The sequence below is a fragment of the Phodopus roborovskii genome, unplaced genomic scaffold (assembly GCF_943737965.1).
Source record: "Phodopus roborovskii unplaced genomic scaffold, PHOROB, whole genome shotgun sequence".
Lineage (NCBI taxonomy): Eukaryota > Metazoa > Chordata > Mammalia > Rodentia > Cricetidae > Phodopus > Phodopus roborovskii.
The window spans coordinates 2,570,588-2,590,009 of NW_026126448.1; the positions used below are offsets into that span (position 1 = coordinate 2,570,588).

Here is a 19,422-nt window from a genome sequence, read left to right on the forward strand (position 1 = left end):
GTAGATATAGTCACTGGTATAGTCATAGACAGCTTCTAGGTTATTGTCTAGCTGTTATCTTAAAATATACTAATCCTTGTGATAGACAATATTTTGTTATTACATTTGTAGGGGAAGAAAACAGGATGGAGATTTAAATATCCAGTTTAGGAGAGAACTAAAATTTGTATTGGTCCTTGAATATCCTTTAATATTTGTATTTATAATTATAGAAGTTTTATTGCTAAAAATTTCCCATCATGTACTTGCTCATCTTCCTTAATGGTGTTAGTACAGTGACACTAAGCTTTGTGAGATCCAAAATGATTGGCACATGGGATCTGAACTGACTTCTACATAGGGTACTTCTAATATGAGGCATCTTGGAGCTTGATTAGGGTAGAACAAGCAGTGATTGCTGAAAATAACTCCCAAGGTTAATGAAAGTTCTGGATTAATAGAGTCATCTCTGTGCTATCAGTGGTAAAGAAGTACTAGACCAAGACAAGTAGAATTTATTATCTACTGAATTATCTCTGGTTTACCCTGTCATAACAAGGTATAGACTAGGAGTAACACTGATAATTAAAATCTGTAATTCCAACTTCCAGTACTTTCTTTTCCTTTTTCCTTTTTGAAACAAGAGTTTTGTGTAACTCAGGTTGGCATTAAACTCATTGTGTAGTGGAGGACGACCCAGACTTTCTGATTCTCTTGCGTCCACCTCCCAAGTGCAGAGATTACAAATGTGTACCACTATGGCCTGCTGGCAATATTACTTTTCTGGTTTTTTTGTTTTTTTGTTTTTTTTGTTTTTTTTTCTGGTAAAAGGCCATTTACTACAGCTGTTTTAAGTAGCAGAATGTAAGAATATATACTTGGCAACTTCTTCCTGACTACTTTCTAATGGAGGTGCTAATGAGCAATAGAACTAAAGACATTTTTGCCTATTGTTGAGTATCCTATCTCATCTCTTTTGAGTATTAGTGTTTCTCCAGCTAATATAAAGGAACATGATTATACAAATTCATATCTCAAGCATAGAGATTAAAGTTTTAAAACCAAGAGACTTAAGATTTTACTTAGTTTTACTTTGAGTCTTCTGCCTGCAAATATGTATGTGCACCATGTAACACCTGGTGTCTGCAGAAACCAGGAGGGGCGTCTGATTCCTCAGCTGGAGTCACAGACAGTTGTGAGCCACCATGTGGATGATAGGAAATAAGCTTGGATCCACCACAAGAACAGTAGGTGCTCTTAAGCACTGAGCTATCTTTTAACCCCACCTGAGGTATTTTTGTTGAACTTACTTTTGTTTTGGTGCTGATGATTGACATCAGGCCTCATGCATATTAAGCATGTGTTCCTTCACTGAGCTACACCCCCTTCAAGTTTTTGGTTTTGTATTTATATATGCTCTCTACTTTAAAGTAGAATATTGAGGTTTTTGGTTTTTGTTTCTTGTGTGGCCTATGACATCACACCTTGAAACATTTTCTTTCCTTTCTTCCCCTGCTTCCTATTACCCTGACACTGATGACTGCTCACATTAGCTCTCTACTCTTTGAGTGCCAGTTGTACATTTCCAGTCAGCCATTTTAGTGTTCATCAATTGAAAGTCAGACTGTCTAAAATAAGTCTGGGTTTAAGTTTGGCCTTCTGTTTCTGTCAGTACTTTTCTTATTACTGACTTACCTCAAATACACATACGCGCACGCGCGCGCACACACACACACACACACACACACACACACACACACACACACACACAGGCTAAAGAGATGTCTCAGTGGGAACAGTGCTTGCTGGACAAGCATGAAGACCCACACTAGAATTCCCAGCACCCACATAAAAACCCAGGCATTACTGCATGTGCTTGTAACCCCAGTACAGTATAGAAGGGGTTTGCTGGCCACCAACCTAATTCCAGGTTGAGTGAGAGACCCTGTGTCAGAGGATTAAGATGGAGAGTGTTAGAGTTGGCATCTGAATGTCCTTTGCAGACCTTCATGGGCACTATAGAACACATACATACATGTGTATACACACCACAAACATACAAATAAATGTAGTATCAAATATACATGTACTCACATACACATATTCCAGATTTCCATCTTATGAGTTTCTTGATCTTAGAAATTCTGCTTTGGATCATATATGTCTTCTACTATATTTGGAAATACATTGCTAGATATTTAAGGAAGCTGTTCAAATAAAAATAAACTTTATTCTTATGCATGAAATTAAAAATAGGACAGAATGTACCCAGGATCTACTGGCAGGAAGGATTGGGAAAATGTAAGTATTTATCAAGTCCCACTTTTATTTGACTTTGTTCATAGTAATGTCACTTAAAAGGAAGCTCCTGGATATTTATATTTCATCAGTTAAGAGTTAGTAACTCTTATATTTTTGGTTATAAGCCTAGCCTTTAATGGCTGAGCCATCTTTCCAACTCGGTCCTGCCCCAAATGATGTGACAGACTTTGGTGATCCCCCATGGGAGACCTCATCCTCTCTGAATGGTTGATGGGGATTGGGATGGAGAAATGGTGAAGGGAGTGGGATGATGGGAGGGAGAGGGAACTGGGATTGGTATGTAAAATAAGATTGTTTTTAACTTAAATAAAATAATTAACTAAAGAAAAAAAAAGAGTAACTCAGGCTAGAGAGATGGCTTAGCAGTTAAGAGCACTTGCTACTCTTCCAGAAGACTTAGGTTCAATTCATAACACCCACATAGTGACTCACAACCACCTGTAACTCCAGTTCCAGAGGATCCTATGCCTTCTTCTGACCTCTATAGGTACCAGGTACTCATGCAGTGCACATACATACATAAAGGCAAATCACTTAAATAAAATCTAAGCTGGTGCCATGATGGTGCAGGCCCTTAATCCCAGCCTTGGGAGGCAGAGGCAGTCGGATTTTTGTGAGTTAGAGGCCATTGTGGTCCACAGAGTGAGTTCCAGTCCAGCCAAGGACAGCTAAGACTACACAGAAAACTTCTATCTTGAAAAAAATCTAAAGGAATTTAAACTTGGAAAATGAGTTAGTAACTCAGAGTAATTGTCCAGTTTTTCATTTTAATTCACTTATTTGGTTGTTTTTTTTTTTTTTTTTTCTATACAGAAAAAAGTTTTGTAGTTGGATAAACAAGTTTGTTTTCCTTTTTGTTTGTTCTTCAAGACAGAGTTTCTCTGTATTGTTTTGGAGCCTGTTCAGGAATTCATTCTGTAGACCAGGCTGGCCTCGAACTCACAGAGATCCTCCTGCCTCTGCCTCCCAAGTGCTGGGACTAAAGTCATGGGCCCAGCTTGTTTTACTCTTTTAAAACAGATGTTTTTCCAGTTGTGGTGTTAGACCTGTAACTTCAGTACTTTGGAGTCCAAAGGCTAGCTATCCTTTGCTACATCTGAGTTCAAGCCAACTTGGGCTACATGAGACCTATCCTCAAAAAAGTAAAAAGTTTGCTTTTCTTAATTTTAACTGACACATATATGTCTAAGGATGCAACATGACATTTCAGCCTGTGTTATGGGATTTCCCACCCAGTTCTGCAGCCGCCTTACCCCATATAAACACACATACGCTATATTAATTATTAAACTGTTGGCCGGTGGCTAGGGCTTCTTATTAGCTAGCTCTGTCTTAATTATTAACCCATTTATATTAATCTGTATATTTCCACATGGTCTTGGCTTACTGGAGAACACCTGGTACATCTCTTCCCAGGCTCACATTGACTCCTGTCTGCCTACAAGTCTGTTTATACATTGAAGCGATTAGATGGGGATAATTGGCAAAACTGTTGGTGTTGGTAGCTTTGAAAGTCCTAGCTACTTTGAAATGTGTTATTGCTGTGAACCATAGTTATCCTGCTGTGCTATGGAACATCGGGATTTATTCCTCCTATGTAGCTGTATACATCAGTTCTCAATCCTTCCTTCCCAACACTCATGAGAGGTCTGGCAAACTCTATTCTCTACCATATGAGACCATCCTTTTCACTGTTACATACAAGTAAGAACATACAGAGTTTCACATGAGTTGGAATTCTTTTTGTTTTTTGGTGCTGGGGTTGAACCAGGGCCTTGTGGGGGTTTTTTGTTATTGGTGGAGGAGGTGTTTTGTTTTTATTTTTGTGAGTTAAGGTCTCTCTATGTAGTGCTGGTTGTCCTGGTAGTCACTGTGTAGACCAAGAGTCTTAGGGTTTCTGTTGCTGAGATGACACAACATGACCAAAAAAGCAAGTTGGGGAGGAAAGGGTTTGTTTGGCTTATACTTCCACATCACTGCTCATTATGAAAGGAAGTTGGGACAGGAACTCAAGCAGGTCAAGAACCTGGAGGTGATGGAGATGTCTTCTGTACATATGTTTCTCTTATTGGTTGATGAATAAAGATCTGTGGCCAATGAGGCAGGAAGATAGATGGGACTAGGGGACAAGGAGAATTCTGGGAAGTGTAGTCAGAGGAGTCATCATGTGATCCTGGGAAGAGAGGATATGAGTGAGGCGTCCGTTATGATAAGACCGTGTAGAAATGCATAGATTAATAATTATGGGTTAATAATTAAGACAGAGCTAGCCAATAAGAAGCCCTAGTCAACGGCCAACAGTATCATAATTAATATAAGTCTCTGAGTATTCATTTGGGGCTGACAAAGCTGTGTGGGACCAGGCTGGCAGGAAGAGTGCTAGTTACATGGAGGCAGGAGGTAATGCCAAAGGCCACGGAAGAGGACTGCTTACTGCTTGCTCCCCATGATTTGCTCAGTCTGTGTTCTTATAGAACCCAGAACCACCAGCCCAGGGACAGCACCCACAATAGATAGGCCTTCCAACATCAATCACTAATGACTTTAGCTTGTGTCAAGTTGACATAAAACTAACCACCACACCGAGCTGACCTGAAACTCGCAGAGATCTGTCTATTTCAGCCCCTGGATTGCTGGGATTGAAGGTGTGTGCCATCACACCCAGCTGACAAAGTTTTTTTTTTTTTGCTTTGTTTTTTTTTTTTTTTTTTTTTTAAAGTGGCTAAGGTGCTAAAAATACATGCAAAGGTAGCTGAGTGGAAGCATTACACCCCATTGGAAGGAAGCTGCCTGAGAGGGATGAAGTGACTTGCACCAGCATTAGGGGAAGGCTAGAGACAAAAAGTAAAAGAAGGGAGAGTGGAATAAGATGCCATGGTTTTGACCAGAAGATAGAGGCTAGAGCATATTCGGGGAAATGGTATGACTTCTTTTTTGACATGCTAGAGTAGTCAGTCAGACATCCAAGGACAGATTTGAGTAAGCAGACTAGATACCCAAATCAGGAAAAGGTTACTGGAAGACTGCATGAAAAATTAAGTGCTTTCGTCCCCCAGTAAAAAATATTAAATGAGATAAAATTTTGTTTTCCCTTAAAATAGAGTTAAAAATTCACCTCTCCACATCCTCAAAGAGATCATTGTCTTTGCTTTCTTGTGTTTCAGGATCTTCAGGATGAAGTTCAAAGGGAGAGTATTAATCTGCAAAAACTACAGGCACAGAAGCAGCAGGTGCAGGAACTCCTTGATGAGCTGGATGAGCAGAAAGCCCAGCTGGAAGAACAGCTCAAGGAAGTCAGGAAAAAGTGTGCTGAGGAGGCCCAGCTGGTAAAAAGCCTGGCTGCTTACTGACTGGGTTTTCATAATTTAAAAGAAAACATTCCATGCTTGTTAGTGAATTTTGTCAGCAGTTGCTTTATGAAGGAGTTGGAGGGATGTCCATGAGAAATTACTGTTCTCTGTAGTAGAATTTAGAGGAATGCTATTTTTACAGATCTTGATTGCACAAGACTTTTACCTCCAAGTTCCTTTTAGCACCTTCCCCATTATCTTCCACTCCCAAAAGCATACATTAAATATTCCAAACCACTAAGCTAGACATCTCTTGGTTTAATTCCCTCTCCTCTCAATCATCTCCACTTACAGATCTCTTCCCTGAAAGCTGAAATAACTAGTCAAGAGTCTCAGATCTCCACTTACGAGGAAGAGCTGTCAAAAGCTAGAGAAGAACTAAGTCGCCTACAACAAGAGACATCACAGCTGGAAGAAAGTGTGGAGTCAGGAAAGGCTCGGCTGGAACCTCTTCAGCAGCACCTACAGGAATCACAACAGGAAATCAGTTCAGTGAGTGGAAACAAGCAGCATGCCAGGAGGGCCCTTGTCTGTCCTTTTTGTACCTTCTAACTTCTGTCCTCCTTTACCTGCCTAGTTATTATCTTTAGTTGTTTAATACTTAAACAGTTGCCAGTTGCACATCTGATGGTTATTTGCATAATAGATTAGAGTATGGGCTTTGTAATTAAACTGTTTAGGTTTAAATGCTAGCTCTCCCATTCACCTTTGAATATCGGATTTTTCATCTTCAAAGTTGAATATTTAACAATACACCTACCTATTAGGGTTGTTACAAGGATTAAATGAACCAAAACATGAAGTAGTTTAACATGGTGTCTTTTACATAAATTCTCAGTAAATATTGCCTGTTTTATGTCAGTGTGACACAAGTTATAGTCATCAAAGACGGGGTGCCTCAGCTGAAAAAAATGTTTCCATGAGTGGGCTGTAGGCCAGTCTATAAGGCATTTTCTTAGTGATTGATGGGGGAGAGCCCAGCCCATTATGGGTGGTGCCATCCCTGGGCAGGTGGTCCTGGGTTCTATAAGAAAGCAGGCTAAGCAAGCCATGAGGAGCAAGCTCTCCTCTTGCCTCCAGGTTCCTGCCCTCTTTGAGTTCCTGCATGGCTTCCTTCCATGATGAACAGTGGTGTGGAAGTGTAAGCCAAATTGACCCTTTCCTCCCTGGTCATAGTGTTTCATCAGCAGTGATAACCCTCACTAAGACAGAACCTATTGTTTTTTTCCTGGGATTCTGATTTTTAGATCAGTTTTGCTTATTGGAATAATTTAGTTTTCTTGATTCTGTTTTTTATATATTAATATATAACATGGAATTTTTATAATTTTACATATAAATGTAAAAAATCTGTTATTTAATATATTATAATTTATTGAATTTTGCCTTTTGTGCCCCACTGTGGAATTTATTTGTATAGTTGAGATCAAAACAGCGTTATCCTTTGTTTAATGGACTTTGTGTTTTTTTAGAAGATACTTTCTAGGGCTCTTCTTTCCCATTACAGATAGTCCCAGAAGCACACGCCTTTAATCCCAGCACTCAGGAGGCAGAGGCAGGTAGATCTTTATGAGTTTGAGGCCAGCCTGGTCTACGGAGCAGTTCCAGGACAGCCAAGGCTAAACAAGAAACATTGTCTTGAAAAACTAAAAATTATACTATTTTAAAAATCAGATAGTGCATTGGCCTTCTCTTTTAACTCCCTGTAGCTCCTCTGCAGCTTTATCACTGAATCTTCATCCTCTCTGATTCTTAGCTATCTTTTCCTCTGGTATCCTGGGTCTTTCTTTTTCTAATTATACCCTGAAAGACTGCCAGTTCTCAGATACTGAGACAGAATTCTTGGAGATTTCACAAGACTTACAAAAACAAATGCATGCATGCTAAAATTACAGGAAGACTCACTGGGAAAGATTATTGAAATCTTTAAGTCATGCTGCATTCCCAGAGGATTCCCCTAATAGAAAGCAAACTCATCCTGGAGTAAGTCTAGGGCATTACCTATTTGTATGTTACATATATTTCTAGTATTAAATTGTTTTGTATTTCTACTTTGTATTGGCAGATGCAAATGAGACTGATGGAAATGAAAGATCTGGAAAATCATAATGACCAATCAAATTGGTGCAGTAGCCCACAAAACATTCTTGTAAATGGCGCTACAGATTATTGTAGCCTCAGCACCAGTAGCAGTGAAACAGCCAACCTCAATGAACATGCTGAAGGACAGAACAATCTAGAATCTGAACCCATACACCAGGAGTCATCAGTGAGTCTTCATAATTAACCCCTCCCTCCCTCCCTCCCTCTCTCCCTCCCTCCCTCTCTCTCTCTCTCTCTCTCTCTCTCTCTCTCTCTCACACACACACACACAGATTGATGAAGATCAAAGTTTGTGTTTGTATTTACATGAGTAGAGGCCAGAGGTCATCTTTCAAAGGTCATTCTTCAGATGCTGTCTACCTTTGTTTTTGTTTTTTGAGACAAGGTTTCTCTGTATTGCTCTGGAGCCTGTCCTGGAACTAGCTCTGTAGACCAGGCTATATCTACCCTTTTTTTTGACATGGGGTGTCTCTGAGATCTGAGGCTCACTGATTAGGCTAGACTGACTGGCCAGCAAGCCCTGGGTATCTGTCTGTCTACACCTCTCCTGTCTTGGGATTACAAGTATGAACCACCATGCTTGGCTTATGGCATATATTCTGGGGATCTGAACTTAGGTCCTCATGCTTGAGCAACAAGCACTTTATCAAATAAGGTATCTCCCTAGCTGCAGATCAAAGTTTCATTGGCACTGTGTATAATATAAAGAAAGACAATTTTTAAGATGTAATTTTAATTTATATTTATGTATGTGTGTATGCAGTTGCCCACAAAAGCCAGAAGAGGGTGTCAGATCCTTTGGAGCTGAAGATAACAGGGCAATTTGAGCTGCCTAATAAGGGTGCTGGGAATCAAACTTGAGTTCTCTGGAAGAACAACTAATGTTCTTGAGCCATCATTTTAGCCCCATCAATTAAAATTCTGTTCTTTTTCTTTCTTTTCTTGTTTTTTTGTTTTGTTTTGTTGTTGTTGTTGTTTTGTTTTTTGAGACAGGGTTTCTCTGTTTGACTCAGGCTTGCCTTGAGCTTAGGGATCCACCTGCCTCTGTCTCTCAAGTGCTGGGATTAAAAGTATATGCCACTACACCAAGCTTCTTTTGAGTTTTAACTAATTTTCAAATTACTCTAATTAATTTTTTTTTAAATGATAGGGTGTTGTGTAGCTCAGGCTGGTGTCAAACTTAATATGTAGCCAAGGATGGCACTGTTTTTTTGTTTTTTTTTTTTTTTTTTTTAATTTGATATGTCTAGAGGCCTGTTCAGTAGTGTGCTCACCTGTGGTTGGACTCATTCATATGGGCAAGTGCAGAGGCCAGAGTTCATCTTTGGTCTTCTGATGTTGCTCTATACCTTAATTTTTGAGACAGGGTCTCCTCACTGAAAATAGAGCTTGCTGTTTTAGCTAGAACAGGGGTGTCTGTCTGACTCTGCCACCCCAGCATTGGGGCTACAATTACATACCACCATGCCTAGCTTTTACTTGGGTGCTCCAAACCTGAATTGAGTTAGTTGTTCATGCTTTTGCACCAAGCACTATTTATCTAATTATTATTTATATATTCCTAAATATGTAAATACCACCTGCTCAGTCTATGTTACTTGTATGTGTTCAGAGCTAACTACTTAGTATTGGATATAAAAAGGTTTTTAAGGGACTAACATAGTGGCAAATAGTTTTCATACCCTACAAGAGGCTCTGGGTTTGGTTTAAACACACACACACGCATACACATAATGTTTTTAGCTAGACGTGGTGGTGTACACGTTTAAATCCCAACACTCAGGAAGCATAGTGAACCTTTATGAGTTTGAGGTTAGTCTGGTTTACATAGTGAGTTCTAGGCCAAACTGCATAGTAAGACCCTGTCTGTCAGCTGGGCAGTAGTGGTGCACGCCTTTAGTCCCAGCACTCGGGAGGCAGAGGCAGGCGGATCTCTGTGAGTTCAAGACCAGCCTGGTCTTGAACTAGTACTAGAGCTAGTTCCAGGGCAGGCTCCAAAGCTACAGAGAAACCCTGTCTCGAAAAAACAAGAAAAAAAAAGACCTTGTCTGTCTGTCTGTCTGTCAGTCTCTCTCTCTCTCTCTCTCTCTCTCTCTCTCTCTCTCTCTCTCTCTCTCTCTCTCTCTCTCTCTCTCAAAAATAAAGTTATTAAAATAATCTTACCCAGTTATGGGAGGTGGGTGGATATTGACTTGTCACAGTGTTCTTGTGGAATCGAGAAGAAAACTAGCAGTTGTTGGTCCTGGAGATAGATTGAACTCAAGTTGTTGGGCTTAGCAGCAGGTGCCTTTACCCACTGAGCCACCTCACCAGCCTGAGCCAAAAGATGTTTAATCCTTCATACTCACATATGTATTTTTGGTAGGTGAGAAGTAGTCCTGAAATAGCACCTTCTGATGTGACTGATGAAAACGAGGTTGTGACTGCAGCTGGTAATGAAAAAGTTAGTCCCACATCTGATGATGACAAGCATTCAAAAGAGGTGAAGATAATTATATATTCAATTGTCCTTGTCACTTGTCTTAAACGTTCTTTGTAGCTGCAAGAATATTTACTGATTTTTCAAAGTTTGTATGTTCAAATGTGGGTCATTTGAAATACTGTCTTTTAAATGTTTGGTTACTAAAATACCTGTTTTCATTAAAAATTATTTCTAGGAAGATCCGTTTAATGTAGAATCAAGTTCACTGGCAGATCCAGTTGCAGATGCAAATTTGGATTTTTTCCAGTCTGATCCTTTTGTTGGCAGTAAGTATCTTTCTTTTGTGAATACATAATCACTGATAGGACTTGAAAATACTTTATTAATTTTATGTGTGTGTTTAGGTTTTTATAGAGACAGGTTCTCTCTCATTCTGAGCCCTGGCTGCCTTAAACTAGTGGTGGTCCTCTTCTTGCCTCATCCTCCTGGGTGTTGATTATAGGCTTGAGCATTTATGCTCTTGTTTTTCTCCCAAGAACTATGTTAAAGTCCCTAGCTGTTAAATCTAGAGAGCTTTGGGGTTAGAGAGATGGCTTAGTGGTTAAGAGCACTTTCTGCATTGGGTGTTGGTGGCACACGCCTTTAATCCCAGCACTCTGAAGGCAGAGGCAGGTTGATCTTTGAGAGTTCGAGGCCAGCCTGGTCTACAGAGCTAGTTGCAGGACAGGCTCCAAAGCAATACAGAGAAACCCTGCCTCGAAAAACAAACAAACAAACAAATAAGGGAAGAAAGGAAGAAAGAAAGAAAGCTGCTCTTCCAGAGGACCTGGATTCAGTGCCCAGTACCTACCCACATCAGGCAGTTCAAATTTCCTGTAATTCCTTTTCAGGAATCTTAATCTGATGCCCTCTGGCTTCTGTGAGCACCTGCATACATGCACTCATGCACACACACACACACACACACACACACACGTGTACACCACACACACACACAGAGAGAGAGAGAGAGAGAGAGAGAGCATTTGTTGTTTTGGTTTAGTTAATTTTATATCTGGTATGAGGTAAAGATCTTTCTTGTCCAAATACCTTTTTGTTTTTGAGACGGATACTATAGTCTAGGCTGGTCTCAGACTTACTATATAGCCAAGGCTATCCTTGAACTTCTGATCCTTCTGCCTCCACATCCAAATGCTGTGATTTGATGTATACCATCACACCGGATGTATGGGTTCTGGGGATGGGTCTCAGAGGTTTGTGTCATCTAGCTACATCCCCAGCCCCCAAATACCATTTGTTGGAAAGACTCTCCTTTCACCTTGTCCTCATCACGTGTCTCAATACTCTTGTCAAGATTCAAGAGGATGACTTTTGTGTGTATGTTTGTTTTTGTTTTATCATTTGTTTTATTTGTTTTGTTTTTACCTTTGTCATTCCTTTATTTCATGAAGTACTGAGGATGATATCTACCCATTACCCTTATAAGGAGTAGAGATTTTGTAGGTAAATTTTACTTTTGTGTCTCTCTTCCCCTGTAACCTCTTTCAGTCAAGGGTAAGTATATTTTGTTCTTATATTAGTTACTCTTCTGTTGCTGTGATGAAACACCATGACCAAGGCAGCTTATGGATGAAAGAGTTTATTTACAATTCCAGAGGGTTAGAGTCTATCATGGCAGCCAGAGCATGAGCAGAGAGCTTCAAGGTCTTTGAACTCTCAGCCTGCCTGCTGTGGCACACTTCTCCCACAAGGCTACGACTAACCTCAACCTCCCCAGTAACACCAACTGGGAACCTGGCGACCAAATGTTAGAGGCTGTGGGGATATTTTCTTATTCAAACCATCATAGTTCTTTCTAATTTGTCTTTTCATGAATTGTGTTAAGTTCATCATTCACTTTTTTATTATTTTAAATCTTTCCTAAGGTGAAAAACAAAATTTTACTTACTTTGAAGTAGAATTACTGAAACTATTAAGGTATTGTTTAACTTAAGAAACTTTGCTCTTGTCTTAAAAATACCCCTTTTCACAATAATGCATAATAGTTTTTTTTTTTTTTTTTTTTTTTTTTTTTTTTTTTTTTTTGGTTTTTTGAGACAGTTTCTCTATATAGCCTTGGCTGTCCTGGAGCTAGCTCTGTAGACCAGGCTGTTCTCAAACTCACAGAGATCTGCCTGCCTCTTCCTCCCAAGTGCTAGGATTAAAGGCATGTGCCACCACTGATTGGCTGTGTTTTAATTTTTGTTTACTTCTTTTGTCACAGGTGATCCTTTCAAGGATGATCCTTTTGGAAAAATTGGTCAGTATATTTTGTAGTTTCTTCCTAACTTTAATTCTGTTCTTCTTAATTGTAACCTTATATTGTATTTAGAAATGAGAGCATACAACTTGGGTAGTTCTAGGAGAGGAACTGCTTTTTCGTTTTAAAACTCTGAAGCCAAGGTAAGATACTAAAATATTCTGGTATTAGACAGAGTGCTTAAGAAATTGTGTGTGTATGTGTTGGGATTAAACCTGGGGCATTAGGCTTGCTAGGCAAGTTCTACTATACCTGCAACCCAAGCCTTGCTTTTTTACAAAGTAATAATCAAAATGTTGCTTAAAAGTAGCATTGGTGGTGAGGTTGGCAAGATGGCTCAGTGGTTAGGACTGTGTACTGTTCTTACAGAGGACCAGAGTTTGGCTCACGATTGCCTGTAATTCTAGATGAGGGGACTCAGTACCTGTGATCTCTGTAAGCACTGCATTTGTACACATACACATAATTAAAACTTTAAAAGGAATAGATTGTAATTTCTCCACATTAACTAAAAGCTAAGTCAGTATGAGTCTGTACACTACTATAAGACTGCAGGACTAGAATATAATTTTACTTTTCTATGATTTTAGACCGTTCATCTGAATAGGGGGAATTGAAGAATTACTAATTTTGAGATAATCGTTTTTCTGAGATTTTGTTCACTAGAACAAAGGAAATCTTGTTTCCTATTTAGTTCTGCTTCCCAAATATGTCTCAAGGTATTAGCCTTGATCTCAGGAAAGAAATGTATTTAATTTTTTTGTTGTTTCTTTTGTAAGCATTGTACAAGAAGACTTAAAATTGGATCCCTTAAAATTACATGCTAACCAAAAAGATTAGTGCCTGAAAAGCTGTTTCCTCAAAAGTACAATAGAATCTGAAATAAAAAGGGAACTTGGGGTTCTAAAGAAGTTCAAGTGACTTTTTAGTTTTTGAAAATCAAGCAAAGTCTAATCAAAGAGGACAGTTTTAAATGTCAATGGTTGCTTAGAGAAAGGGAATGGAGAAGAGAGGGAAAAGCAGTGTTGTCATTAAGCTGGCATGGAGGTCAGCCATGTGGTAGACAAGCAGCTACACTGTGTGGGCAGGAGAGTTAGAAAGAGTAAAAGAGTTCCAAGTACCAGTAGATGCATACTTAGACTCCACCAGCACCTAGAAGGGACAAAAAAGAAGTGAAAAGAAATGGTTTTGACTTTTTGAGTCTGAGTGGTGGACAGACCCAGCCCTATGTCACTGTGGCTCATAGGGAATGCTTCAAAGTGTTTTAATTGAGGTGTCGTGATATGCTTGTAGACAATAGGGAATTACAGTAGGTTTTCAGCTTTTTACATGTATTCCTTTTTCCTCTTTAGATCCATTTGGTGGTGATCCTTTCAAAGGTTCAGATCCATTTGCATCTGACTGCTTCTTTAAGCAGTCTTCTACTGACCCTTTCACCACTTCAAGCACCGACCCTTTCAGTGCATCCAGCAATAGCAGTAATACATCGGTAAGTGCAGGATTAAAAACTGTTCAGATGGATGAACAGTATCCTAAGGAAATGTATTGAATATATAGCAATCGAATCTTCCTTTTGATTGTTTTTAATGAACCATATGAAATTTGTCTGGCTTCCACCCATCCAAGTTTTTGTCTAATGTAGTATTTCATGCTTTGAACACCTACTGGACACTAGGATGATTTACAATGTCCAAAAATGGAGTCCATCCTTATCCCATTGGTGATATTAAATATAAGTGACTAGAAATTCAAAAGCCTATCTTAAGTAAAACTTTTTATAAATATCTGTTGTAGTATTCAAAGAATAGAAATTACTTAAAGGGAAAGCATTAATATTTTAGAAAAATAAAATAAATTCATGCTGTTTTATAGTTAAAGCTGAAATGTTAATCTTGAAAAGTATAATTTCCCATTGGATGTCAAGCTTTCTTGAATACATGTCTCCAACCTCTGTTTAGTAGCCACAAACTATGATCCAAAGCCTCTATGTTGTATAGTCATTATCTCTAATCTTCAATTTTACTTTATAAGATAGATGTTGATACCTCTGTTTTAAAAATGTAGACATTTTTGGTTGTGAGCCTAGCCTTTAATGGCTGAGCCATCACCAGCTGTTTATGCTGGGTGGTGGTAGTGGCACATGCCTTTAATCCCAGCACTGGAGAAGCAGAGGCTGGTGAATCTCTGAATTTAAGGCCAGCCTGGTCTACAAAGAGAAAGCCAGAGCTACACAGAGAAACCCTGTCTCTAAAAAATCAAAAACAAGTAAATAAATCTTAAAAATAAAAATCATGATACTTTAATATGTCCCAGGTATTTGTGTTTGAAAGCTTAAACAAAAACAACAACAAACAAACAAAAAAACATTAAAAACATTTATATAGGAGCTGATGAAATAGCTCAGCAGTAACACTCTTGGGTTCAGCTCCCCACATCCACCAACAGCTCACAGTTGTCTGTAACTCCCTCTTCTGGCCTCCACAAGCACTAGGCCAGCATGCACAAATGCACAAGCAAACATACAGTATATACACATACATGCAGCACATAAAATAAAAGTAAAATTTAAAAATTATACTCTGGATATTTAGAAATACTCAAAATAGAGCAACAGAATCAAATATTTTGATTGTTTTTTTATTTGGAGACTCTTTGAGGCAGTAGTCTCATTTCTGTAAGTAAACTGGACCTAGAGAGATATAATTAATTGCCAGGTGTTTCACACATGTATTTTGACTTAGGTTAAGATTACTTCCTTAAAAGAACAATTACTTTTTTAAAAGAATTATGAGCCAAACTTAGGAGATGGGGACAAGAGGTTTGGAAGTTCAAGGTCATCCTGAGCTGTTAGTGAGTTTGAGGCCATCCTGGGCTGTGTGGGATAAGAAATATGAAAAAATATATATATAATGTAATATAAGGGAGGATAACAGAGGTTAGATTAATAGTACTTTTTCTTTTTTTCCAAGACAGAGTTTCTCTGTGTAGCTGTGGCTGTTCTGTAGACCAGGCTGGCCTCTAACTCACACAAATCCCCCTGCCTCTGCCTCCTAAATGCTGGGACTAAAGGTGTGCACCACCACCAACTGGCCTATAGTACTTATTTTATCTCTCCCCAAAAGCCTTTTCCAATTCTTCAAGACTGCCTGCTCTCTGATGGAATTAATTTAAATGAAACAAAACCTCTGCACTTAGTAGCGTTGTGCAGGCACTAAGTCATATGGTCAGGTAAGGAGTGAATGACTTATGTACCAGAGAATTTGAATAATTAGATGATTTATAGAATGGTTTCAAAACATTAACTCCTATAAAATTCTACCATACGAAGCTGAGTTATAAAAATTACTTTTGGGGGCCAGAGAGATGGCTCAGCAGTTAAGAGCAACTTACTGCTCTTCTTAAGGACATGGGTTCAATTCCCAGCATTCATACTGGGAATACCTGTATCTCCAGTTCCAAGGGACCCAGTAACCTCTAACCTCTACACATTTGGCACATACCAACTCAGTGTGGGTACACATACAACATATAAATAAAAATAAATAAGCAAATAAATAAAATTAATTTGCGTGCTAAAATTTCCTAATTATCAAATAGAACATATAGCCTAAGGAGAGTTTATGATCACTGGGTTTTTTTGTTGTTGTTGTTTGATTGGGTTTTTTTTGTTGTTGGTGGTGGTGGTGGTATCTTTGTTTGTTTGTTTGTTTTTTATAAGGCAGTGTCTCCTGTAGCCCAGACTTGCCTTGGATTTACTATATAGTTGAAGCTGACTTTAAACACTAGATCTTCTGGGCTGTACCTTCCTGGTGCTGGGATAATCAGGCATGTGCCATCACGCCAGTCAGGCATATATGACCATTAGTCTGTTTTATTTTGTTTAAGACAGGATTTCTCTGTGTACCAGCCTTGACTGGCCTGGAACTTAGTTTGTAGACCAGGCTAACCTTGAATATGCAGAGATCTGTTTGCCTCTGCCTCCTGAGTGCTGGGATTAAGGCATGGACTGCCATGCCCAGCATAACCATTATTCTTTTCTTGCCTGTACACTCTTGTCTCATTTATGTTTGAGTGGTTGCACTGTTTGACTAAGAAATAGAACAAAACTGCATCCATAAAGGCATTACTTCTTCCTCTCCTCCTTGGTTGTGTATGTGTATGTGTGCTCCTCTGAAGGGCAAAGTTCTAAGATTTTTGTTTGTTTTGTGATACAATGTCTATCTAGTCCTGGCTGTCTTGTGTCTCACTATGTAGACCAGGCTGACCTCAGATTCACAGAAGTCCTTCTATCTCTGCCTCCTATGTGCTGGGATTAAAGACTTGCAACATGCCCTGCTAGAATTATTATTAAACAGTAGTTTTAAAAAAAATGTAATATTTGGAGTAAAAGAGGAACAATAGTGAAAAAAATTGTTGAAGTCTAAATAAAGTCTGTAACTCTAAGTTGGGTTTTTTACTGGTGTTAAATCCTTAGTTTTAGTAGATAGGCTATAATTACATGAAATATTAATATTAATATTAGAGGCAGCTAGAATTGCATATGGGAACTTTATACTGTCTGTAACTCATCTGTAAGTCTGTCTTCCCACTAAAGTTCATGTATGTACTTACAAAGCAGAAGAAACAAATACCATCAAAGTCAGGATACTAGTCACCTCTTCAGGACTGGGGAATACATACAGCTCAGTGGAAAGCACATAGTTAGAATGTGTGAGCTCTAGGGTCAGTCCCAGTACTGCCAAAAAATGACCTCTGCAGAAGAGGGGTTGAGATTATGGTTTGTGAGAGGTACGTGAAAATACTGAATGTTGGGAACCTTCCTGTGAGATGACTGCTTGAGTGTTCACGTGAAACTTAACTTGTTCAGTTATACATGTGCCTCATACTTTAGAATAAATATTTTGCAATCAAAGAGTATTTTCATTCATTGAGATTACATGCAAGAAAAGAGAAAACTCTGTTCCAGATGTTTGTATTTTCTAATCGAAATTTTGTAAAGTATTTTTCTTGGGTTTAACAGTGAAGTTCCAGCTCTGAAATGTTGCTTCTCAGTCATAGATTTGTACCATTTCTTTAGATAGAAACTTGGAAGCATAATGACCCATTTGCTCCTGGTGGAACAGTTGTTGTTGCAGCTAGTGATTCAGGTAAAGACTTTGTCAGTTTTATTAGTGTTAATTGTTGCCTTTTCTTTAAGATTTTCTTCTCTAAACATTTTTGCCTTATTAATTATGACTTTTAAATTGATGTGTAATTATTTATATTTATAGCACGATAATAATAGCAACAAATATTTGTGTACTTCATCTTGTTTATCATTCACCCTAAAGGTTTTTCTAGAATATGTACTGTGTTCAGTGTCAATAAAACCAGTAAGTTTTTGCTTTATACAGTATAATGTTGGGCTGGAAAGATAATGGGTCGGTGAGTAAGAGCACTTGTTGTACAAGCCTTTGGATGTGAGTTTGAATCCCCAGCACTTACATAAAAAACTAGACATGGCTGCATTTGCCTATAACCGTAGCATCAGGGAGCAGAGATAGGTGGATCCCCATAAACTCACTTGCTCACTGGCCAGCTAGCCTATTCAAAATGACAAGCTCCAGGTTCAGTGTCTTAAGGCTAAAGATAGGGAGCAGTAAAGGAAAACATCCAGTGTTCTGCCTTGACATTGCCATGAACATTCATGTGCCCAAGCCACACATATGCACATGTACACACAGGTGCACACAAATACAAGAAAGAAAAACAAATGATTCAAAATTAGCTGGGTGTGATGATAACACCTTACAATCCTAATTCTTAGAAGGTGGGGTAGGATTGCTATAAGCTTATGCTAGCCTGAGCTACAGAATATGCACTATGTAGTGAATTCCAGACTAGCTGGACTACAAAATAAGAACCTTTGTTGTTGTTGTTGTTATTGTTTTTTAAAAAGGTGGTTGCAGAGATGGCTCAGCAGTTAAGAGCATTTGCTGCTCTTGCAGAGACCCATGTTCAAGTCCAGAGTAATCCTTATTTCCAGGTCCAGGGAATCCAACGCCCTCTTCTGACCACCAGAGACACCAGGTGCACATATGATATACATGTGTACATGCAGGCAAAACACATAAAATAAGTCAGAGGCCCACATCAGTATTCTCCTTTATATTTTACTTTCTCTTAACCCTTGAAAGTGTTGTTTGGCATTTACTCTTAAAGATTGTGGCCTATGTTAAAAGGGAGTGTCTTCAAATGAGTAATAAAAATTGTTTTTAATAGTAAGAGGTTCTGTTAAGATATAGAGAAAATTTAAGTGCCAGAAAACTAAGTTTCAGAGTAATAACCAACTGACTTGATCAAGGTTATACAGTGTATGAAATGGTAAACCAGTTGACTAGATTCAATCCTAGGTCTGATGAAATCATAAAACATTTGCAATCAGTAGCTGTTTCATTTCTACTCTTCATTAAAAATAAGACAGATGAATAGGCTAGCGACTGCTGGGAGCACAGGAACTTCAAACTTGAATACTTTAATGCCATGTTGATAGTAGGATATGTTATTTTTCCAGGTGGTTGATGTGACCAAGTAGTTTATGATAGAGAGAGATTAGTATAGGTGCCTTAACAAATTGGATCTCTCATGTAAGATTGAGCATGACTGAATTTCAGGTGATTGAATATTAACCCCCAGTATGAGTAGCAAGAGGGAGTAATAAAAAGCATATATGGAATAAACAAGTTATTCTAATGCTGGGAATTGATAATATTTAGGATTATAGGCTTTCAAAATCAAGTTTTAAAGTGGGTAAATTTATACTTATACAATTTATATTAGTTAGAAAAATCATTATGAAAGTACATAAGTGTGTGTCTTTTCAGCACTTGCTTGCTCCTGGTGGATAGACACTGCACACTCTAGAAGAAAAGTAGAGGAAAAGCCAATCCAGGACCTGTTTCTATATA

At 38.6% G+C, this 19,422-nt stretch overlaps 1 protein-coding gene across 3 annotated transcripts in view; it reads left to right on the forward strand.

Annotated features, from left to right (window-relative positions):
* Eps15 (epidermal growth factor receptor pathway substrate 15) overlaps positions 1 to 19,422 on the forward strand; it is a 92,509-nt gene that overhangs the window by 62,160 nt on the left and 10,927 nt on the right. For all 3 annotated transcript variants that reach the window (XM_051188444.1, XM_051188445.1, XM_051188446.1), the window contains exons 14-21: positions 5,466 to 5,627; positions 5,946 to 6,143; positions 7,717 to 7,920; positions 10,120 to 10,236; positions 10,412 to 10,502; positions 12,440 to 12,475; positions 13,828 to 13,964; positions 17,553 to 17,622. In XM_051188444.1, coding sequence (XP_051044401.1) covers positions 5,466 to 5,627; positions 5,946 to 6,143; positions 7,717 to 7,920; positions 10,120 to 10,236; positions 10,412 to 10,502; positions 12,440 to 12,475; positions 13,828 to 13,964; positions 17,553 to 17,622 — 1,015 coding nt within the window. The remainder of the gene's footprint in view (positions 1 to 5,465; positions 5,628 to 5,945; positions 6,144 to 7,716; positions 7,921 to 10,119; positions 10,237 to 10,411; positions 10,503 to 12,439; positions 12,476 to 13,827; positions 13,965 to 17,552; positions 17,623 to 19,422) is intronic.